Genomic DNA, 25,192 nt, shown 5'->3' on the forward strand with positions numbered 1-25,192 from the left:
CTGGGCGCCGTAGTCCACGGCGCTGAGGGAAGCGACCGGGGCCCCATCGGCAGAATCGGCTGTAGGGGCTGTCGCTGCCCTTTCTCCGAAGAGGCGGGTCACAGCGCGGGCACCATGCGAGGCGGCGGGCCGCTAGGGCTGGCGCTGCTCCTTATGGGCGCCGCGCCCTGGGTAGGGTCGAGGCCGCGGCCCGGCGCCCAGCCCCGGCCCAACGCCCAGCCCCGGCCCAACGTGGTGCTGGTGGCCTGCGACTCCCTGGTGAGTACGGGCGCGGGGCCGGGTCGCCGCGTGGGTGAGGGGGGGCGGGCGGCGGGGACTGCCTCGGTGGGGACGTCGCGCAGGTCCTGGCGTGGCCGGCACCTCCGAGTATGTGGCTGCGAGGAGTTTCCGTGGCTTTACCCAGGCTACACCCGCTGGCCTGCGAAAACAGGGGTGGCTTTTATTCTCCATTACCTCCACGGGGTGGAGGCCTTGCTTGGGACAATGACTGCAGGTCTCCCGTGTCGCTGAGACGCAAGTAACTCTTGTATTCCAAATAAAACTGGGCTGTGCTCACCGGAGCGTGCTACATGTTTTCATCAGGTGCGTTATGATAGGCAGTACTTCTGCATAGGTGGTTCCCGCAGCCAGCTGGGTACATAGGGCCTGGCAACAGCACTGTGAGGCAGGGCAGCAATTCATGCAACAGACCTGGCGTGTAAAATGAATACTTTTCTGTTGGTTTGAAAACCAAAAAGGAAAGGAGGGTCACTAAGCCCTATTATTCTAGCCATTGTAAATCCTAAATTAGGTCTCTGCAACAGATGGGATGGAGAATTCCTGTCAACACAGATGGAATGAATGAGTTAAGCTGTTGGGCATCATATATTGACTTGCTCAGACTTTTATGAGGTATAACAAATGTTACAATAAACTTGTCAGATGAGTGTCTAGCTAAGCGGATAAAAGAGACAGTAGGTACATTGTTATAAATTTCTAATGGCTTTATTACATGATTTACTGACATACTTGTTTTAACTCCCAGACAGGTAGAAAATATTTTATTTCATTCACAAGTCCTAAGTATTTCCTTGCTTACAGCTAAAGAGAGCACATTTTTCACCCTTTTCTCACCATGCTCCTATCTGCCCACCCAGCATACTGGTAGTGCTTTTATGAGGGGTTTACTCAGACGAAATGGAAGGCCTTGGTTTCTCCACCTTGTCTAATCTCTCCTTCCTGGTAAATCAGACAGAAGCTCCACGGTATTACTTTCAGGGACTTTCACATCTCATCACTTCTCATTCACTGTTGAGAAATCAACAGTTGACTCCCAGTCATCTCAGAATTCCATCCTTGACTGTACAGGTAAGTGCAGCACTTGACCTCTTGCCTGCTGCCTGCTATTCTTGAGATGAATTCTTCCTAAGTACTTGGTAAACATCAGTTACCCTTCTTCAGACCCTTTTTTAAAATATGTTTGCTGTGATTTCAAAGATAAAGCAGTAGTTCCTTATTTACTTTTCTTTCTCTGACTGTATTCTTTGTTTATTTTTATTTTATTTGGAGGATATAATCTTATCATCTCTCTTAATGTTTCAAAGTGATATGTGGTTTTTTAGATGAGAATTTTTCTCCACATTTTCAGCTTTTATTAAAACTATTATTTACCAATAAAATGCTGAATTTTTAATAATTTAGGTCCTGAGAGTTCATCAATGGGCAGTTTGTCTCCAGATGCTAGCAGCAGCAGACAAATGTTAGTAAAGCTTCTGTATGTTGTCCTGTAACCAGGAAGATTCTTCTATCTTACAGGGATTAGTGAGGTAGCCCTTACAAAAATGAAAGACAACATCACAGACATCTGGGTGTTTCTTACAAAAACAATTAGGAACAAGGTGCTGTTTCTGAAAAGTATTTATAGAATCATAGAATCATTTAGGTTGGAAAAGACCTTTAAGATCATCAAGTCCAACCATTAACTCAGGACTGCCAGGTCTGCCACTAAACCATGTCCCTGAATGCCACATCTAAACGTCTTTTAAACACCCCCAGGGATGATGACTCCACCACCTCACCAGACAGCCTGTTCCAATGCTTGATAACCCTTTCAGCAATGAAATTTTTCCTAATATCCAATCTAGACCTTCCCTGGCATGACTTGAAGCCGTTTCCTCTTGTCCTGTTGCTCGTTATCTGGGAGAAGAGACTGACTGCCATCTTACTGCAGCCTCCTTTCAGGTAGGTGTAGAGAGCGATCAAGTCCCCCCTGAGCCGCTTCCTCTCCAGACTAAACACCCCCAGTTCCCCCAGCCACTCCCCATGGGGCTTGTGCCCCAGCCTCTTCCCCAGCCCTGCTGCCCCTCTTTGGACATGCTTCAGCCCCTCAATGTCCCTCTTGCAGTGAGGAGCTCAAAACTCAACACAGGATTCGAGGTGCAGCCTCACCAGTGCCGAGTACAGGGGGATGATCACTTCCCTTTTCTTGCTAGCCACACTGTTTCTGACACAAGCCAGGATGCTGTTGGCCTTCTTGGCCACCTGGGCACACTGCTGGCTGATGTTCAGCTGGCTGTCAACTAACACCTCCAGGTCCTTTTCCACTGGGCAGCTTTCCAGCTACTCCTACACAAGCCTGTAGTGTTTGTGTAGTGCATTTGAAGAAGACTATGTTAAAAGAATCATTGTGTTGTGTATGTTTTTTAGGAGACGGATTTGAAGGCAGAAATAGATTAACCATTTTGATCACATCACTAGTAGAGAACAAGAAGAGTTGGGTACTGTTGATACTAACAGTTTTTCTGGGGAAAAAAAGCTTAAGGTCCTGCAGGCTGTTAGAAGGTATGGGCTTTCATTTCAAAGTGTGCCTGCCTTTGTTGTGGGTGATGCTGTCTGTGAAAGACTCGCACCTCTTCCATCAAGCATGACAAAAATTTTCTTCTCAGTGATGCTGGTCTGTGTTTGGCCTCCAGAGCAATGACCTCTTGCTCAAACAGTCAGCTTTCTGCTGTTGGGTCACATCAAGCACTGTGAGGCTCATAGGGCTTGCTGGTAGAATGTGCTACTTCTTTTTTTTTCTCCTAATTTGCTACTTGAAGTTAACTGAGTGAAGACAGGCTTTGCTTGCAGTGCAGCTCAAGTTCCTGGGTGAAATGTGCTTGCATGTGTTACTCAGAATAATTGTATTGCCTCGGATATTTCAATATCCGCAAATGCTACCCAATTCTTAGAGAGTAGATTTCCAGAAACAGTTGTAGAGTTTCACCTTCTCATCCTGTTAAAGAAGCTTACTTCATTCACTGAATAGACATGTCACCTGTCTGTCTGCAGTCAAAAGAATGAATTCTTGCCTCCAGTTGTTCAAACAAATAGTGTCTTTGCTGGGGAAACTAGTAAATGCGTTGTTGACAGGATGACACATCAGTCACTTTCTAAAGAGCACTTTCAGCCCGAAGTTCTTTTCAAGATCATACTGTAGATTAGATGACAGGTTTATATCCAGTTTGTCCTACTGAACGCCTGTTCCAGTTGCCATTTGCAGCAGTGTACAAAATCAGGTAGTCGTTTTTGTGTTACGTTCTGATCTCCAGTGGCCTGGTTTACTGCATAGTTGTCCACTGCAATGCAGTGCAGGGATGCCACAGTTAGCTCTGCTGGTGCCAAATGAAGTGCTTCTCTCTACAACACCATGTTATCCAATAGAATTTTTGTGCCAGAAAACAAATGGAATTATTTCCTTCTGCATGCATTCCCTGGGTGGAACTCTAAACAGTGAAAAAAATGTTAGTCTCAGACTGTGGACTTGGTACACGAACGATGGATAGGTGGCTAGTGAGGTAATGAGGTGCTCGTGCTGTAAAGTTAAAATATTTTAAACAATGACAGAATAATTGTAATCTTAAAATATTTCAGTAATGTTAATTCCAGCTGTGGAGCACAATTATGCTGTGCTTAACTCTGTTTTCTGGGTTCTTTCTGAAACCTTGCAAAATCTGATTATGTAGAGTATTCTTTTTAAATTCTCACTTGGATGATTAGTGCCTACCCCTGGGCATGTGTAACGGAAGCACTAAGGTTTTCCCTCACTTATTTTTGGTGTTGGTTTGTTTTGGCTTGGTTTTTTTTTGTCTTCTCACAAATTATTCTGGAAAATTCAACTAGTAAAACTAAAGTGAAAATTCGAAACATCTGCTGATGTGCAGAAAAGGCATAGTATGAAATTGACATGAAGTCTTACGTTGTCTGATCTGCATTCTTGAAAAACTGAAGACAGAAAGAACCAATTGTCCTTTCTATGTAAGTTTGTGTAATGTTTCATAGGGGAGAGCACTGTGTTTGTTTCAAACAGTTATTTTCAAAACAAGTACAGTCTTTTACAAAAATGCATTTCCTTACATGAAAACTCTAAAGGCTAGTAGTTCTCAAAAGTCATGCATTGATCTACCTGCTTTTTGTTCTAAGCTGATAGCATTTTCTGTTACCCTTTGGAGTTTACACTGTGACTCAAGATGCCTGAGAAGCGTTTGTACCTGTTTCAAAGGTACTGCTATTTAAAGGTGAAATTTCACAGAAGGTAGTAAGGCCTTGGTCCTGCATCCCTTGAGACTGTACATGTTCTTTACATTTTGAAGTTGATGGTCCAAGGTCTCCATCTGAAGCGAGCATGGAGTTTTTATCAGTTGACTAAAACTACCTATTCAGTGTTAAGAGAAGGTAACTCCCATGATTCAACGTTGGTTGTATCTGCTGGTTTTTGGTTATGATTCAACAGGAGCAAAGCGGTCATTCAGTTGAGTATTTTCTGTTGAAGACATAAGATCTCAGTAAATAAATGTTTTCAAGATTTCTCACCAAAAAATTACAGTAAAAGCCACAGTGCATTTGTTCTTGATGTCATGTAATAATGAGTGTTGGCTTCAGTAGACACCAAGAACCCATTGTGACAAATTAGGCTTGTGCATTGTGTGGCATGGAAAGCAGTTTTTGTAGGCTGCTGATGGTGGTAGTCTGCATGGGGATACAAAGTTACTGCAGGGTTACAAGCCCAATCACATAGAGGCTGTTTTGCTGTGTTTTCTCATATAGGAACTGTTTTCACCTAATGAAAATAATTTAAAGTAACTTTGTAGGATGGTCTGTTGCCCATATATGGACTAGAGGTAAGTATTTGCATGCTGGTATTTATTATACAGATTCTGATGTTGTAGTTTATACATTGTCTCTTGAACAAATGAGTGAGAAGCTGGTGAATTTGTAACCAGCGTTTGATGCATTGTCCTGGCCTTCCTAACTTGCAAACTAAATGCTGTGCAAAACACAACTTCTAAGCTACCCATGCTTTAAGGTGTTTGTGCTTCTGTCACAGATCTCAGGCAGGGTTAGTCAGATGCCTGCATCTGAGTAATGTCTCTAATTGGGAGTTCTATTTAAACCGTGCAGATTCACTGTCACCAAAGAGCCAACCTGTAAGGCTGGAGCTAAGCCAAGGCGTCTTACTGGACCAAGGAAATACATACAGGAAACAGGAAAAGACAGTGACCTGAAACAGGGCAATCTACATGAAACCTGGTTTCACATCATCATAATTTTGTACACTGAACGTACCAATTCAAAATTTTGGATCTTTTTAAAGTTACTGGTTAAAAACTCAAGCTAAAGAAATAGGTAAAATGAAGGATCAATAAAACATCAAAAGGGAACGATGGCAGATGGCATTTCAGTGGGAGAACAGCCTTCCTTCAGCTTGCAGATCACTTTTCCAGTCTGTAGTTATAAATAAGTTCACAGAGATGTGGTATGGATAAACCTTTAAAAAGAGGAAAAGAATGAGGGTGAGAGATTGGTTGTGGTTTCATAGAAATACATACCAGTGCACCCAACTGCATCAAGATTCAGACTGACTCCTTTTCATCTTTTACCATACCTAGCCCTGTTGGATGCATCATGGGAAGCTTAGTATAGCAATAGAAAGGAAGTGGTTTTACTATGAAGAAGGCCAGTTGTCCTTTACATTCCTCTTTTTCATAAGTAATCCATTTTTTATTGATCTAATTAAATATTCTCAATGCTTCTGTTTTCCATACCCGAGTAGAATTGGCTATATCGGAATAGTACAAATTCAAGGTAACATGTCTATGCAGCCAATAGTTTGGGTTAATGCCGTTTATGTGTTGTTTTTCTCTGATTGCAGGATGGACGCTTGACATTTTATCCAGGAAATCTGACTGTGGATTTGCCTTTCATGAATTTTATGAAGAGATATGGCACTGTCTTTCTCAATGCCTATACCAATTCTCCAATTTGTTGTCCTTCCCGCGCAGGTAGGACCGAGCAAAACATCAGATAAATACTTGCATGTGTCAATTTAAGTGTGTGGTAATGATGGGAAATGTCAAAGGATTTAATTTCAGTATATTTGTTTTGTTTTTCAGTAAATTTTTTAGTTTGTGTGTGTATTTACATAGTATTCGCATGTTTGATCTGTTTCTCTTTCTTGTTTCTCATGTTTCCTCCCTTTTTTTATTTTGTTCTTTTTCCAGCTGTGTGCAGCCTCAAAGCTGTTTGTAGACTCCACTAAAGATTCAGTATTTTTTTAAATCTTTAGCATTTGTGGAGATATCATCAGTTTGTTTGCTACAGTGCTGAAGCTGCGCTACTCTCCCTTCCCAATACAAAGTTAACAAATCTCTTCCCTGTTCTTGGGGAAAAGTATTAAATAATAGCAGCTGAATAGCTTGGTGGCTGCTAGCACTGCCTGCCAGTGATGTTTATTCCACTCTGTTAAATATGTAATTTATCCTTCAGTAACTTTAATTGAATACTTCAGTATTTTTCTTTACTTTGCTGCAATCACTGCCCTGTGTTCAATTTCACATTTGCAGAATTTGCTGGGAAGTTAGAAGGAAGCTATATTCTTGAATCAAAGGTTACATCTTAAAACTTTACTAGCCCTGTCAGTTGTTGCGAAGACCCTCCAGAGCTGATGTAAATGGATTTCATCTACAGCTGAAAGGCAGATCCCCCTTCCCCTCAAGTACAAACTGGAAGAAGCGACCTGTCCTGACTGCAGCAGGCACAGGCTGTCAAATTTAGTGTTAGTGTTTAGTATTCCATTTATTGATAACTTAGTCCCCTTTTCTGTTTCTCAAGGTCACATTTTGAGTGAGTGAGATTACATGAACATGCTATCAGTCTTATTTTCTTTTTCTTGATTTTTGAGTCTTTCAGCCAGTCTTGTCGAGAACAATAACTTTGTGTTAGGTTATTTAATTTTTTGGAAGTTTTGTGAAAAAGGCGTCTAGTTTTCCCAGTGAGGAAAAGACTGCATGATGAATTCAACAATTCATCAGCTCTACTGAGCAATGTAGGTGGCCCATCAACATCATCATGACCACTGGTCAGTCATCACAAGTGTAGCTCCAAACCAGTGGGACATCTCTTGTTTAACCAGTAGCTTGGAGACCTGCAAGAACTGAAGGTACATCTATTGTGGAGGTGTCGGGGATGATACTAGAAGAGATGGTGGGAAGGAGGACTTTGAGGTGGGAAAGGTAGGAGTATTCACATGGCATAGGCGTTAGGATTGACATGTTGTTTGTGCTTACAGGATATTTCCACTACTTATAGAACAGCTTAGTTTCAGCTTAGGACTCCTTTAGACTCTAAATTAGCATTGGGAAGAGTGAACAATTCTCAACAAGCTGCAAAGAAACACAGGAATTCACTAATAAAAACTTGCCATTTAGTTCCTTTGCAACTCTTCCCTTCATTTCATTTCTTCTTGTCCTCTTCTTTAATAATCTCACTTTGTTTCTGCAGCTGGTAGTGAAACAGATTATCTGAAACTGAGGGTAAAACTGAGGGCATATAGTATTTATGAAAATAATATACTGTAATTCTCTCCAAAACATACCTAATTTTAAATTTTAATCTAACCAGAATAAGGGGAGATAATACTCTGGAACACATGTAAATAATGACTGTTTCAGCAGGATCTGTACTACCATGCTGTTTTCTTTCTGCAATCAGTAAGATTATTTCCTGATCTACAGAAAACCCTGATTTAATGATTGCATAGTGCCTGAAGAGATGGGACCTTCTTCTGCAGTTCTGGGGGTTATTTTAGTAAATGTTGTTACTCATATTGATGATGAAAATAAGATTTGGAAGAGTAATACCTTGTATTCCCTGCTCTATTGAACCACAATGAGGAACTTTTACCTCTAAAATAACAAGAGGATTGATCTCATCTCAAGAATATTCAGCTTACATTTAGATAGGAAGTACCAATTACTTGTCAAAAAAATGTATTTTTTTTTCTTTCTTTTTCTTCCCACAGCTATGTGGAGTGGTCTTTTCACTCATTTAACAGAATCTTGGAATAACTTCAAAGGTCTAGATCCAGATTATGTAACGTGGATGGATCTCATGGGGAAGCATGGCTACCGCACACAGAAGTATGGGAAGTTGGACTATACTTCTGGACATCATTCAGTAAGGTAATCAGATAAGATTCTCCTGCTATGAAATAGACAGGAGTCAACAAACTATGTAACAGTCTGGCAAGTGATTTCTGTCTCTGATCGGAACGGTATTAGCTTTACTGTAAAAGAAATTGTGTTAGGAACCTAGCAGGGGTCTGTCTTGCAAGTTTTTGCAGAAGCAAGCATATCCCATACAGATGCACTTTGTCTTTTACCTGTAGCTGGAAGGTGGATATCAAGACTGTGTTTTTGCCCAACATGAATTAAAGTTATTTTTGATTGTTGGTCTTGCTCGCTAAGTGAAATTCATAAACCATTTTTGCCTTGCCTTGAGACTTTGTGGCTTGATTATACTAGCAGTGTAGGAAAAGCAGAACAAGGAAAAATTTGATAATACTCAAATATTAAATCTACCATCACAAAGCATGATGTGGGCTTTTTGTTTTCTTTTGAAGGCCTTTGCTGTTTTTATAGATTTGTGCTGTTGTGGTGGGTTGACCCTGTCTGGATGCCAGGTGCCCACCAAGCCACTCTATCCCTCCCCTCCTAACTGCACGTGAGAGAGAAAATATGATGAGAGGGTCATGGGTCGAGATAAGGACAGGGAGAGATTACCCACCAATTACCATAATGGGCAAAATGGACTCAACTTGGAGAAATTAATTTATTGCTAATTAGAAGTCAGAGCAGGGCAACAAGAAATAAAATCAAATCTTAAAAACACCTTTCTTCCATCCCTCCCTTCTTCCTGGGCTCCACTTCACTCCTGATTTTCTCTCCCTCCTCTCTGCCAGCAGCACAGGGAAACAGGGAATGGAGACTGCGGTCAGTTCATCACACATTGTTTCTGCCACTCCTTCTTCCTCAGAGGGAGGACTCCTCATGCTCTTCTCCTGCGCCAGTGTGGTGTCCCTCCCATGGGATACAGTCCTCCACAAACTTCTGTAACATGAGTCATTCCCACAGGCTGCGGTTCTTCACAAACTGCTCCAGCATGGGTTCCTTCTGTGGGACTCTTCAGGAACAGACTGGTCCAGCAGACCTTGGTGTCTGCAAAATTGTTCCTCTCGTGTGTTCTCACTCCTCTCTGGTTGCAGTTGTGCATTTTTCCCCCCTTCTTAAATATTTCATCCCAGAGGCGCGAGCGCTGTTGGTGATGGGCTTGGTCTTGTCCAGCGGCGGGTCCATCTTGGAGCTGGCTGGCATCGGCTCCATTGGACATGGGGGAAGCTTCTGACACCTCTTCACAGAAGCCACCCCTGTAGTCCCCACCCCGCTACCAAAACCTTGCCACACAAACCCAGTATGACTACTTCCTATGCTGTAAAGCTTTCTTTTTTTAAAAAATACTTAAATTACAGCAATTTAGAGTTCAGAGCATAACTGCATTATATTCAAAAAGTAATAAGCATAATGTGTCTGGACAGTTGGGACAAAATACGCTGTCTTACTTCTGTGTGGTTTTTATGAAGGTGCACGGTCTCCCTGATTAATAATGATGTCCTTGGTTGATATTATAATAAAGAGCAGTTTTTTCTTTGATACTAAACAGGTCAGAGTTACTTAAAATTTCCTTGCTTCCCTCACTAAAATGATCATCAGAAGCTGAAAGGTCACATTAATAGTTAATAGTGTGTTGCACATACACACTGCTTTTCATCTACAAAATACTTTATAAATAGTATCCACTTCAGAATCTGGCCAAAGTAATAATCAGTTTAAGACTGACAAAAATAAGAAAGCTTTTTTCACTTTCTCTATACCAGTTCTATGTCGGAAGTAAAAGATTATTCAAATGCAGACTTACAGCAAAAACTTCATGTTTACTTACTTTACCAGACAGTGTACATATTTATGTATGTACTACTGACGTTTCTCTCTTGTAGGTGTCTGCAGCTTTTCTTAGTAACTTGGCATTTAGCTAGAAACAGATGGGTGTTTGACCTCTAGTCTTTTGGTTTGATTTTTTTTTTTCTGAAGACTGCATTATTCTTAAGACTTTTTGGGTTTTTCCTGTCAGAAACAGTACTTACACAATGTACTAAAAAGTCATCTGCTATAGTATTACCGTGATTCTTTGTGCTTGCTTATATGAATGCTGGGAAAACTTTCTCTCTGGCAAGACAACTGAATATTAAGGTGAATGCTTAGAGATGGTGGTGGTGTTGTAATGTAGAGATGTTACGTTGTGACTGCCTCAGGCATTCATGCTTTTCAAAAGAGCTGAGTCTTAACAGCATCCTGTGAAGTGCCAGTAACAGACCATTCTTTGAGAAAGCAAAAGGTCAGATTTTGTGCTATGTAATGAAGCAAGACATGAATAATTCTGTGAGTGCATCATTCTGAAGCATTTCTAGAATAGATTTTCAGTAAATTACTCTGAAAAATGTAAATTATCTGCAGTATTATTCAGACTCTTACACTTTTCTTCTGAATCACTTTTGTGCAGGGAAAATTTTGGGTTATCTAAATGGTATATAGTATGCACTCACCCTGCCCTTTAACTGAGATGGAAGAAATGTTTTATAACATTGCAATCTGTTTATCTCTAATCCAGTGTCACTCTAGGTTTAAAGAAGAGCAGCTCTAAGTAATTCCAGAAGTTCCTGGCTGTTCATATGATAAGTGGAACACCAAGTTGGCGCTAAAGAAAAGGTTGGTTGCATATAAATGTCTGGATTGCAGAAGCCTTGCTTTCATTTGCCTGAGCTGAAGGCCATTGGTGAATCCTGGCTTCAGTACAAAGGCCTTCACATGGGGAGAGCAAAGCTGAACAGATAGTCCGTAGTTCTCAAATTTTAGTGCAGGAATGAACACAAAATAAACCTTAATGTAAGACTGTATAGAACAGGAATGTAATTTTTATGTTACTTAACTTTCTAAGTTGGTAAACTCTTTCAACTTACAAATACTAGGATTTGTGTTCTGAACAGGATTGCTGGCATGTGGTAGGGCAAGGGATGTCATTTGATGAGGTCTTTCCTAGTTTTCTGTTGATTGGCAATGATGAAATGTTATTTTGCATAGGTATTTTACACTCTTTCGGAGTGAAAAGTTACTGTGGTGTGATGCTGTGCCTTGAAATCTTGCTTACTTCAGTCTTCAGAAACATTAGGCAAAAAGCCTTTTTGTTTCCGTATTGTAGCTATCTTACTGTATTCTGGTTTTCTGTTGGAGAGGAATGGCACACAGTGTGCAATGACCTGGTTGCCTTCCTTCTATGAGGATGCTACTGACAAGTCATCTGTATGGTGATCTGAGCGCGGACAGCCCCTTCTCCCGTACTGACCTGTTCGCTGGTATCATTCACATTCTTGCCTATGGATGCACACCACTGCTTTCACCTTGCTCTCATAGTTACTTTGTCTGGTACTCTCATATTTCAGTGGTTCTGTCGATACCATTGTAAGTATTTTTGTAACATCTCCACAGATGAGAAGTAATTAATCAATTCAGGGTTTTGCAAAACTGTAGCAGCACCAGTATCAGTGCAGTTAAAATTGTGTACTCTGATTTTTCTTGTTCTGCCATGTGTAGATTCATCTACTTTAATGTGAGGCTGAATTCTTAGGCACTTCAAAGGTAACAGAAAAGTACTGTGGTGTTGCAGTTTTTAATTATCTTTTCTCCTAGGCCTTTTTCCTACATTTCCACCTGGTGCAAATCTTTTATACCATTTTTCCCTTCAGTGAGAGTTTTAGATCTGTACTTAACAGGATCAAGCCCTTATTGTTAAGTTGAATAAATGCGGGTAGTATTTGAGAATAAACAAAAATAAAACGCGGTTAGTCAGCCTTTCTATACCTGCACAAGAGGAATTTGGAAACAGCAGTTTACACTGGTTTTAATTCAAAAAATGGAAATGCCAAATAGAGTTCCTCAGTCAAAGAAAAATTTACATCTCATTCCTAGCATGGCATCTGTGTAGTCATTTAAAAACCCTAAAAAGCCACTTAATCTAAAAATAGTGAAGAACAGTTATGACAAAGGTTCCTGTTTATTGTGGTGATAATTAAAATGTCCTGCTGATTTAATTTCTTGTTAAAAAGGAGCCTAGCAAAGGGACATACAAGAGTTCAATTAGCACAAGGTTCAGCAGGCAGTATTACCTCTTTAGAAACTTTTCTTCCACCTGTGTTGTCTTTAAATGACAAAACCACCACTGCTCCCTGATCCCGTATTTACCTAATAAAAGAGTAATTGTTAGCTTTTCTCCTGCAACATGTTTGACATAAATGGATTGTTTTGTCCTAACCTATTGCAAATGGCACATTGCTAACTCACATCATCTTTGTAACTAGAGAAGTTCACATATCTTAAATATACAGATATGTAGTGAAATATACTAGGTATCCATTTGAATGTGACTTACTCATAAGATAATTATTCATAGCTGTGAATTAATGAGGTGTGAGGAAGAGGGCTCCTAGGAAGTGCATACAAAGCATACTAACAGAAAGAGCTGGATCTTCACCCTCTGGACTGTTGAGTACACAAAGCCCCTGCTTACTGTCAGAAAAACTCCATGTGTGCTTTTGAATGTTGGTGGCTGTCCTCACTTAAAATTTAAAATAGATGTAGTTATTGACTCCCATGTATTTATTTTCACTTGGGTTAATAATGGTGGTAGTTCATCTTCAGTGTTGCATTGTTATATTCCCGTCCTTTACTTAGTGGCTTTTTTTCCATTGTATGCTTGTTAGAATCACTGGAGTACTGTCCACTAGCAAAGGAGATGTAACCCCCCCCTTCATTTCCATTGAAAGTGTTGGAAATTTAATTTAATTTCTAAAGCTTTTGAATAAATATCTGTCAAGTCTTTGCTCTTTTAACAAAGATTTGAATCTTTATTGCCCCCCTTTTCAACTTTCTGCCTGGCTTTTTGAAGATTCATATTTTGGCATATCTTTTTCTCCTCTTCTGCCTGATGTTTAGTTTTCCTCATGGGTGTGTCAAAACACCTCCTTTATTGCTCTGGAATGTGAAAGGGTCTGAAGCAGATATTTTGGGGTTGGGAGGGGTTGAGTTTTGGGGATTTTAGTTTAGTTTATTTTACTTGATCCTAACCTCATTGTGATTGGATAGAGTGGTCTGTGGCTTACATGACAACTTCTGTATATGTCAGTATTATGATATTAGATGCAATTTGATGCACCGACACCCCCACACACACCCTCCTTTACCATAATTTCATATTAGTATTTATGATACGTGGTTTCTTTATAGGCCATCTACCTACCTTAACTTGTTTTAAGTAAATTGTGTAAGCTTGTTTACCTTGAAAGTGTGAGCCTAAACCAGGAGTTAAAACAATTAAAAAAATTGTTGTTACAGATAATTCAGAAGAGTTCTTCTGGAGGTTAAAAGCAGACTGGTAAAATTCCTGTGATGACAAAACTGGTTAGATGCTCTTTAAACAATAGAAATGATGCATTTTGATGAAAGTACATAATCAAACCTTGAACAGTTTCGTATTTTCTTTTATTATTTCTTTGATTATATTGGAATTGCCATGAACAAAAGGGAGATTAGTCAAGGTCTTAAATGAGCTGTTTCTCCCCAACACTTGTGTACAGCAGCAGTTGTGGTGTCATTCGCTCTGGCAAAGAAACAAGGACATCTGCAGCTCAGATTTCTCAGTGTTTTGGAGAGGCAACAGTTGCCATGATAATAGAAAATCTGTTCCAAAAATATTTTATCATTAAAGTGTTGCCTTTTTTTTTTCTCTTCTTGCTTTTTCTATACCCTTCTATATTATTCCCTTTTCTTTATAGCATTTATCCATTGTATCAACAGCAATTGCACAGAATAAATCGAACGATTTTTGTCATAAGTGATAGTGTTTAAAAATGTTGTAATAGTACAATCCAAGAAAATATGTTGCCTCTAAAGGAGCCTCTCCAGGCAAGTTATTTCCCATGGGACTTTTTCAAGTAACAAAAATCTAAGGCCCTCTTTACCAGATAAATAGGGTTGAACCCATGCCAGAATAGGGAGCCGGCTCAACAAGATGGAGTGCTATTTCTAAATATTATTTTGTAGATGTGAGGAGAACCATTCTGGCATGAGGTTATAATTAATATGAAAGAAGATTCAGAAGCAGAAAAAAATGGCTCAAGGTCAGAGTATAAAGTAGATGCACAATAGATACTGATCAGTTGAATAACAACTCTTTATGTAGGAATTACAAATAGATTGCAGCTACAAGTATAGAGGAAGTTCTTCAGGAATTCTTAACTCTTTTGACTTGGAGGAAAACTGAAGGAAACTTTTTCCACTGATTATGTATCTTGTGTATATATTTTCAGTAACCGTGTGGAAGCTTGGACTAGAGATGTTGACTTCCTGCTGCGGCAAGAAGGGAGACCCATGGTAAAGCTTACTGGTGACAGGAAGCATGTGAGAGTGATGGAAGCAGATTGGCAGAATACTGATAAAGCAGTGAAATGGATAAAGGAAGAGGCCATTAACTTTACTCAACCATTTGTTCTTTACTTGGGACTAAATTTGCCACACCCATATCCATCACCCTATGCAGGAGAAAATTTTGGATCCTCTACATTTTTAACATCTCCCTATTGGCTTGAAAAGGTATGTGAAAATGAAATTTAAATATACATTTATTTATAACAGTACTTACTATGAATAGTATTTTATTCCTTACATGATTTTTCAAGTCAGACTCAGTTTTGATATTTCGGTACACAGTAAAAAAGTACTTGGATGGGATGGTAGATTTCTGATTTAAGGGTAAGCAAACAGAAATGAAGAATTTCTCCTTGTTATAGGAAAGGGCTTGTTAGCAGTAGTCACTGAGTCAATAAAGAAATTTAAAATTTAATGGCTAGAAATACGTTAAACGGAGGATGAAATTGTTGCTACACTTAGCTGTAATTTTTTTTCAGCAATGGTCTGAAGTTCATTGGTCACAACATTCTGTATTCTGCTTGTTATAAATTATGCTATATGTAATCATTCTGTCTGAGTTATTTTCTTTTGTAATAGGTATGTATGTATTGTAATAAGTATGTAATTGACATGAGGCAACATAAGTCTCTTTTCTGCTAACTTCTTTCCATGCTGCTGTAGCTTTTCAGTGTTTTTAGAGTGCAGTAAAATTCCATTGAAATAGAGTGCATAAAATCCCATCCTATTCCAGTATGTGGAAAGTTGACAGATAGCACTCCATTCCAGAGAAGAAGAAAATATTTTTTTGCTGTCTTGTGTGCTCTCCAGGTGCCATTATCTTATTATATATATATATATATATATAAAAAAATATAAATGGGTTACAATAGCTTTCCCTGCATAAAAGCATTAAAAGTCTCTGCAGCTGAAGAACTGAGAATTAGGTTTGAAAAGACTTTATGCTTTCTTCAGAAAAAAACATACACAATTTATATAACTCATGGCCTTTTCTGATGGGGAACTGCAAAATCTCTTTATCTAGGTGCAATAAAAATGGAAAGACTTAGAAAAAAGGATATACAAATCAAGTTTGAGAGATCTGAGTTTCTTTGTAATAGTGAGGGTTGTGGGTTCTAGAAATGGTGAGAAGTTTGTGGGGAGAGGAAGAGCATGAGGGAAAAACCCTTCATTTGTAAAAAGCAAGTTCTAGCTTGGGTATTCAGGAAAACTTGCTAGGTGCTAACAGCTGGGTTAGACATGTCTTGGGAAGTGGGGATACCTTCCATCAAGTCACAGACAAAGTTATAACATCTCTGACAAAATTGTTGTCATCCTTAATGCAGTTATTGCTGAGGTCCTTTCACCACTACATATACATACATACTCAGTTGTGTGACCCACATATTACCATTTATTGACCATTGGCTGATTCTTCTGGGATGTATCTGTGTTTTGGCCATGGAAGGAGCAGTCTTTGAAAATGCCAGAGCTCAATCTCATGAAGAAGTTTGAGTGCAAAGATGAACTTGACTTAAATTGTGTTTACTAGGGAGCTTATACAGAACGGAGTATCAACTCGGTATGTTTATGAAACCCTGTGTTGCTAAACTAAGCAGATGGTCCCCTCTATTTTGCACAAACTGGCACTTTTTCAGGACGTGTGGCTTCTTTCCTAGCTATGAAATACAACAGACAGACAAAGGCATTATGACTTTGTGAATCCTTCAAACTAGGTTGTAGTCCTATAGAATAGAGTTCAGTCTTCTGACAAACGATGGATGGAGAGAGACACTCTTTGCTCCCATTATATCTTAAGCAACTAATAAATACCCTTTGAGAAGTCTAAAATGTGAGTTTATTTAGCCAAGGACCTTCAGCAATCAGGAGATGACTGAAGCAGTTGTCTGCTATTATTCTGTTTTCCATTATTTCTTCTTGCAGCCTATTTTCTATAGGGCCTAAAAGAAATTTATGTTTTGGTATGTCTGTCTGTCTATTACAAAGCCAGGTTTTATCCCTGTGGGCACTTACAACTCTTGGTGTCTTAACAGCTGTTTAGATGTTGGTCTCTCTGAAGTAACAGATGATAGGAGAGGAAACAGCCTGAACTTGCACCAGGGGAGGTTTAGACTGGATATTAAGAAAAAACGTCTTCACTGAAAGGGTTGTTAGGCAGTGGAACAGGCTGGCCAGGGAGGTGGTGGAGTTACCATCCCTGGAGGTATTTGAAGGACATGTAGATGTGGCGTTTGGGGACATGGCTTAGCAGTCGGCTTGGCAGTGCTGGGTTAATGGTTGGATTTGGTGATCTTAAAGGTCTTTTCCAACCTAAATGATTCTATGACTTAATATGTGTGCTAGGTAAGAAAGAGTATTGACTGTCATGGGAAGTGGAACTTTATGGGTACTAGAACACATGGCTGTAACAGCTCTGGTGGTCAACATGATGTTAGCATGTGCTCAAGAGACAGACACTATGCTAGTAGCTCCCTAGACAGCTCTCAGTCATCCATGCCACACATGGGGCAAAACCAAATGGGGTTCAGCAGGGTTTGACACTTAAATTGCTACACCAATAAACAGGGATGTAATGCTTCCAGGGGCAGCTTTGGCCTGATTGCTTTTGTGCCGCGTGGAGGCCCTTGGACAGTATTTCATCTTGGGTATTTTATCAGGAGCCAGCGCTACACGTTTGGGGCCAGCTCAGGTGTGGAGCTGTGGCTGCAGCCCTGGGAAGGTGCTGGACAGGCACCAGAGTTCCTGTGCCATAATGTAGGCCTCGCCTCTGTTTGTTAGAGAAGATTTTCAGAGGTGTGGTTTTATTATTTAATAAACTGAAGTTGTCCATACTGAGATTACATCTTCTCTGCTTTGTGATAATTTGTGCTTTAAGTCCACAATATAGGAGTAATTAACTCTGTTAAATACAGCACGCACTTACAAGTATGACTGCCTAGGCTAAATGTATGTCAGACTTTGAGGCTCTAAAGCTGGTACTGCAGCACACAATGTCTGTGACTGCACAGTTTGAATATAGAAATCCAGCATTATTTGTAATTGTTTGGTTCCCACTTTTTAGTTTCAAACTGATCTTACACTGCATTATAACTAAATGGATTGACATCTGTAGAAACAAATAAAAAAGTATTAGAAAATTGGACTAATGTACTGAATTGTTTTTATCAAGATGTCAAGACTTGTCATCCACTGTCCTGCAGACCTTCCCAAATTTAAGTGAATTTCCATGTTGTTCTGTAAGTTCACTTAAGCTCCCATTATTTTTTGTACATATGCTTTGTAGTTATCCTACTTTGATGAGACACTATGCCAGTATTTCTGTATTTTCTCTAGAGTACAGTTCTAGAAGATTGTTCTGCAGTGTCTGTCTTAAAGAAAGACATCGGCTGGTAAAGCATATATTTTTGGCCCCTAACCTTAGTTTCTAGCAGAATTCAAAGCTTTCTTTTAAAATCACTTGATACCTGGGGAAGCAGAGGGGAAGTATTGAGGAGGTAGCAGCACCATGTAACATGTAAGCAGCTGGTGTTTCCTGGACAACAAATTGATTGCTCTGAATTTATGCTAAAAAGTTGTAAATTAAATCCATTCTTTTAAAAATTCTTTAATTTAGTTGCTGAAGTAATGTAAATTTCCTCTCATTTTTAGGTAACTTATGAAGCTATTAAAATACCCAGATGGTCTTCTTTTTCAGAGATGCATCCAGTAGACTATTACTCGTCTTACACCAAGAATTGCACAGGAGAGTTTACAAAGCAAGAAGTGAGAAATATTAGAGCATTTTATTATGCTATGTGTGCAGAGACAGATGCCATGCTGGGTAGGTAATGTTTCATTATACGGTGGGTTTTCTTGTGCTGAATTTTTTACAAAAATGCTTATAGGGGCTTTCTTGGTGGTGGCGGGGGGGGGGGGGGGGGGGGGGGGCGGGCAGTGTAGCAGGGCAGGGGGGGAACCACAATTCAGATCTGGGACTAAGTCACATGACTGTTGCTTACCAGTCTATATGATAAATAATTGGATAGCTTTTAAGGCTGTTGCAAGGAGACAGAGCACTCTGAAAAGTAATCACAACCACCAGTCAGAGGCCCTGTAAAAGCCCAGTAAAACATTACTTGGCTCATATACAAAAGAAGCAGAATACTCTTTGATTAAGTTCTAACTCAAATAATGGAAACAGTTGTGAAGGGGACAGACCAGCAAAGCAGAGCTGGAAGGAAAGATACATTTTAGGGCATAAGCAGTTTCCTTGGAGATTTTTTCAAATGCATAGACTGGATGACAGCTATTACACATAGACTAAACAATAAGGTTACCTTTGACGTCACCTTTAGCGGCAAATTATAAAAAGTTAGAAGAAAAAAGAAGAATTAATTAGGCATTCCGAATTCTTCCTAGTTTGCAGTAAGGTCTACATACATAAAAGTTACAATGCAAATCGGTCTTCATTTACAGTATCTTATTTCTTAATTTGAGAAGTGGCCATGAAAGAACAAGAATTTCCTTGTATTCTAATACAAAATTAATGAATAAATAAGCTAATATTTTAGCAATGTTAGAAGTAATTTAAAAGACACACATCTACTCTTCCACATTTTATGAAAGAAAAGAGATCAACACGAGCCTGACAGTTTTAGGAAATTAAGGTATTCCCAGGTAGCTGCACTGCAGTTTAATTTGGTAATGTATTTTAAGTTTTTAATGTCTGTTAAGCAAGAACCATCTTAGTGTTTTAATGTTAAAGATGTGTAAGTGCTTTGCCTAATTACCAACTTCATTGATCTTGGCCCTGTCTGTGTTGCACAAACGCGTATGCAAAGGGCTTCTGTGGGTATGTTGGCACAGGAAGGAGAAACTTCCACTGGTTATATAAAAGGTGGATACGTCAAGAGTGCTTCACCCTAAATGTCAGAACTTCTCATGACCTATTTTACTGCTGTTTTAATAACTATTACTAGTTATGCTAGAAATTAACCAAAAGTGACAATAGCAGAAATGGAGCTTGTCCTGTGGTACATCCTTGCTTTTTGAAATTTTTGTGGTTGTTACCCTCCACACTTCCTTGGGAGCCAGACCCTTGCAACTCATTGACAACTGTGTGTTACTCTGGGCCTGAACACTTTGGGCTTTGCCCTCTGTGGCAGAGAGAGGAGCTTCCAACCCTCTGACTAGGATTTCTCAGTGTTTCATGCTGCTTTGCAGGTACTGAAATTGAAAGGATTATTTTGAACATATCCTTTTCAATATCTTTCTTGTTGCAGGTGAGATTATTTCAGCTCTGGGAGATACTGGGCTACTTAAAGAAACAGTTGTTATATTCACTGCAGATCATGGAGAACTTGCCATGGAACACCGGCAGTTCTATAAAATGAGCATGTATGAAGGAAGTTCGCATGTTCCTCTTCTAGTTATGGGGCCAGGCATAAAAGAACAGCAGCAAATACCAAATGTGGTATCTCTTGTGGATATATATCCAACTATGCTTGGTGAGTCAAGTCATTTCACGTGATTTTCCCCCCCTCCCCAGTTACTATTATTACCATGCATTTGTATTATAATCAGAATTATATCTCCTTTTTGTGAGGCAATGTAGCAACACAAAAGGAGATAATTTATCTGTGGAGCATACATATGGACTTAATACAAAATGCAAAAATATGATGTCAAAATTAAATAAAGGAGCTGATGATGTTCCTTACTACTGTTAACTGTCATCAACACAATTACAGTGAATGATTATTTATAGGATTATTTTTGTTTTATCACCTTTTTTTTTGTAACAGTCACTTCTGCTTTAGATATTAATAATCCCTGCTAGTCTTTATACCTGATGGTTTACTGTAGAAATTACAGTGTAAATGCATCCAGAGATGAGATTAAACCTGAAAGGATAGCAGGTTCATTATCTTATCAAAGGAATATCCTTTATGAAGGGTCATGTGGAAAAAATGTGATAAAAGCTTTGTATAGAAAGGGCAAGTGTAATAGTTTATGATAATGGATATCCATTCTTACTTTCTTGGATATGGAAATATTTGTTATGGGGCAGAAAAATCAAATAAAAAGAACTGACAATGAATTACTTACAGATGGAAATTACTTTTAAGAGTGAATTTTTGAACAGTTACTTGTGATAAATCATGCAAGACATGAATCTCACTAGATCTAAACATTAGGTGAATTCACTATTTGAGGCTTTATCTGGGATCTTTTAGGCTAGAAAAATGTTCTTTTCAAGGCAGTCTGCAAAGCTTGCCCTTCAAAAAGTGTCATGTGTATACGGCAGTTGCCTGAGAGATCGTGGGGCAGTAGGTAAAATGGTACTTCTAGCAGTAAAAGCCAATGAAAAATCATTTTCTGTACTGTTTTAAGTTGATTTTCTACACAAACGATATTTATCTGCCTCTCTCCTCTCAAAACTTCTGAAGCAGTTGAAAACAGGCTATAAACTGAGTAGCTTTCTCTTCCAAATTCTGATATCAAATCTTTTATATATGTAGTCATCTGTGTTAGATGTGGTTCTTCAGTAAGTTCTGGTATCATATGTAAAGAGTTAAAAATATCTTTTTTTCTTCTTTGTGCCTTTTCCCCAAGTAATATAATTGGTCAGATGGTTTAACATCCTTCCTTCTTGTTCTTTTCCTCCTTCTTTTTTTCTTCCCAGAACTTTTAAGTCCTTTCCTTCTGTTCTGGCAGTTCCCCTCTCCTGTAATCTGAATGTCAAAAAAGGCACTTAGCTCAAGATAAATGTGAAAACATGAAGAATCATCTCTGTCAACTATTATCTCTTCAGGCTGCATGCTGCTGCTGACTAGTGAGGAAATAGATTTCAAGTCTTTTTTTGTGATAAATTTAATCCCTTTGCTTTCAGTTGTCTCAGGGCAATAATCTCTTTTAAGGCGCCGTCTAAATGTTTTGCTCAATACTTCCTTCTTTATTGACTTCAGCATTCAGTGCACCCTATAGTGAGTGTGGTACAGAAGTTTTGATTCCAGCAGAATCTGGGTGATACAGGTAATTCAGCCAGGATTTTTTGACAGGTTGTAGCATAACCTTTCCTCCAGACAGCACTAGCTTTGTTGGTCTGTACGGAGGTACCTTTGGATCTCTGTTGGAAAGCAGGAACTACTGAAGGTGCCAGCCAGCCTGGAGCATTCTTCACATGTAAATGCAGTTACTGCAATGAATAGCGTTACTGGTTTCGGATGACAGAAGAGGAAGGCCTGCATCCCTTTTTCATTTGTTCAAATATCATATGTATTTTTTCAAGTTTTTAGCCCACATGCCAGAAGCTACTGGGTTTACATGTTACAGGTCTTCCTAGTGCTTAGTCAAATGCTGGCCTTTTTATTTACTAGAGGAAGAACTACAGATTATTGACAGGTATATATGCTATAGAAGCAGAGGAGAAAAAGGAAGGTATGTGCTGATGAAGGGAAAAGTCACCTGTGGGCAGTTTATATATCTGAGTATCACCACTTGGCATAGCACAGAAGATAAAATACTACCACGGTGCTCTGTGAAATGGAAAGTGTTGAATTTAGATGACTACATGCTATGTTCAGTAGGGTGATTTAAAACATCATTACTGTCATACCCCATTTTCCAGACACAACAGAGTTTAGCTAACAGGCTTGGGATTCTCATCCGTGTTTTTCAGAATGTCTCTGAGAGTCTTTGCAGCTTCTTAATACTGATCTGATCTTTGGAAGCCAGAGATGTTTTTAAGTTGATATGAAGGAAGCTTATTCAAGTTACAGCATCTTCTAGGGGCCATCTAGCAAGCTATAGAGTCATCCAGTTTTTCCATATGTGCACTGTATTGATACCACCTCTGATACCATCTTTATCTCCAGCCCTGCCAGAGAAGCAAGTGGCCACGTGTTGCTCGGTTTCCCCACCAGTTATAGGTGATAACTTATAAAGGCCACCTTTCGTAAAGTATTTTGTAACTCACTGATAAAGGATGCTAGACAGGTGCTTAGCACCATTATTACCAAAGAAATGAATGGTTAGGCTATGTTGGATATGGAGCTTTTAGGGTCCTTTCATGGTATGACATCTCTTTCTCCTGCCTGATATGGTCAGAGCAGGAGGGAAGGGTGTAAAATGATTAAAAATAACAAAAAAGCACCACCTATCACTGGAGGCTATTATGATCAGTTAATAACTGTTAAAAAGTTAAAAACATCTGTTAAAGATTGACTTAGACATAGCTGATAGTGCTTTTGATCAAGATAGTGGGTAGCTCACTTTGGAAAGTTCCTTAAGGTTTTTCTTAATATTTACGTATGTTTGGTTCCTGTGTTCTACAAGAAGAATAATTACAAATGTTTGTTTTATTAATGAAATAGAATTTATGTTCAGACATCTGTAGCATTACATTAGGGTTTTTCAATCACAGTTAACTGCAGTAGCGTTTTGACTTTGTATATCTTTGCTCAGAGGTAGCAAGAATTCCTGTGCCACAGAACCTCAGTGGATATTCGCTTACACCGCTGCTACGTGGAAAGGCTGAAAATGAAGCGTCAGCCAGAGGGCTTCGGCCCTCATGGGTGCTGAGCGAGTACCACGGATGCAATGTCAATTCTTCCATGTACATGCTTCGAACTGGCAAATGGAAATATATCGCGTACTCAGATGGCCATTCAGTACTTCCACAACTGTTTGGTATGTTACAACCTCTATGTTCTAACTGACTGAATTGATTTACTTAAATGCAAATTGGCTTTTAACTGACTTTTTCTTTGTTCCAGACCTTACTGCTGATCCAGATGAGCTAACAAATGTTGCCGTAAAATTCCCAATAATTGTACATTCCTTGGACACACTACTTCGCTCAATAGTAAACTATCCAAATGTTTCTTCTTCTGTTAAGGAGTATAACAAAAGACAGTTTATCAGTTGGAAACAAAGTTTGGGCCAGAATTACTCAAATGTTATTGCCAACCTTAGGTGGCATCAAGACTGGTTAAAGGAACCAAAAAAATATGAGAATGCAATTGACAAGTGGCTTAGTCAAAGTAAATAAAAACCACCTAGATTTTATATAACTAATGATATGAAAACATTCTGCATTTGTAATATTATGCTATATTTCAAGTATTACAGTTATTCTTATATAAGCTATTGACAGCAAAGATGCCCAAACAATTACTGCTTTGTGTGAGAAAGCCAAAAGCATTTTATGTAACTAGCCAGCGCAACAAATCTAGATTTTTAGATACTACAGTTCTGTAACACTTAAGTGTATGTAGGAAGGATAGTACTTAAGTACTAATTGCATGTATGGAATATTTACCTGGTTGCAAAAATGCAGAGTATTAAGCATTAGAACTCACCACAAATTTTCATTTCTAAGGACAGACTAAAGCAAGGATTATAAAATTTAGTGGAGTCGGATACCAATTACAGTGGAATGTGCTGGAGCCAACTTTCCATCAAGGCAGATTTTAAGTCTACAATGAATACACATTCATCCACCTTCGAGAAGCTATAGTGGTTAAAATATAATCAGAAAGTTAACAGCTAGTGCTGGTCTGAATATGGATGCAGTTTATTCGAGTATTTACTGTGTCAGCATTCCTGTTTCATATGTGGTTGACTCCCATCTTTTCAAGATTGGCTTTCTATCTCTTGCTTTTGGATCTGGTACTTATCACTCCTTGCTGTTCAAATAAATTTCATAATATGCATAGGCTACTAGTTGAACATATGTGCAGGTGAAGAGGAATCTGGTCACTGTCAGAAATTAAAAAAACCCACAAAACAAACAAACCCCTCTGACGATAAGTAATAGTCTGATTCACATAGCATAAGATGAAAGCTTCTTGAATAAATCTCCATTATGCAGTGAGATTCTGCAGGCATATGTTTTAATGTGCATCAGTGCGTGGAGAACTGGAACCTGAAATGTACACAGAGGAGACAAAACTGAAGCTTGGAGAAAAAGTTAACATAAAAATACTATTTGACATTTTTTGAGGGATGTGACCAAAAAAAAAAAAAAAGCAGTTTTTGAAGATGGAAGATTTAGCTGGTAACTCTTCTGCTTAAGAAAAACATAATTGTAGCCGCACTTAGGTTTACTTATTCTTGATCACAGTTGTTGCTGCTATAGTAACAACTCAGGATGACATTATACTTCCTGCGTGAATGCTTTCTAGAATCTGTAATGAAGTGCTCACCAGTAGCAGTAAGCTAGTAAAAATAAACTTGAAAAATACTTGTGTTTTCTGACAGCTAAGCACTCCACATGCATTTCATAAATTACTTCCCACACTAGAATTAGAATGTTTTAGCTG

At 39.0% G+C, this 25,192-nt stretch overlaps 1 protein-coding gene across 4 annotated transcripts; it reads left to right on the forward strand.

Moving 5' to 3' along the window:
• On the forward strand, nt 1-24,917 carry ARSK (arylsulfatase family member K). 4 transcript variants are annotated; one of them, XM_037372710.1, is made up of 10 exons: nt 174-258; nt 1,081-1,347; nt 2,124-2,220; nt 6,170-6,299; nt 8,318-8,477; nt 14,771-15,053; nt 18,537-18,708; nt 20,150-20,374; nt 23,334-23,558; nt 23,645-24,917. In XM_037372710.1, exons 4-10 carry the CDS (start codon nt 6,221-6,223, stop codon nt 23,917-23,919), a joined length of 1,419 nt encoding a protein of 472 aa, XP_037228607.1. In that variant the 5' UTR covers nt 174-258; nt 1,081-1,347; nt 2,124-2,220; nt 6,170-6,220; the 3' UTR covers nt 23,920-24,917. The 4 variants fall into 4 exon arrangements, with proteins under 4 accessions (XP_037228605.1, XP_037228607.1, XP_037228608.1 ...); XM_037372711.1 differs by lacking the exon at nt 1,081-1,347 and having other exon boundaries at nt 175-258; XM_037372709.1 differs by lacking the exon at nt 174-258 and having other exon boundaries at nt 319-1,347.
• Nucleotides 24,918-25,192: the final 275 nt, after the last annotated feature.

Source organism: Falco rusticolus, chromosome Z (assembly GCF_015220075.1).
Source record: "Falco rusticolus isolate bFalRus1 chromosome Z, bFalRus1.pri, whole genome shotgun sequence".
NCBI lineage: Eukaryota > Metazoa > Chordata > Aves > Falconiformes > Falconidae > Falco > Falco rusticolus.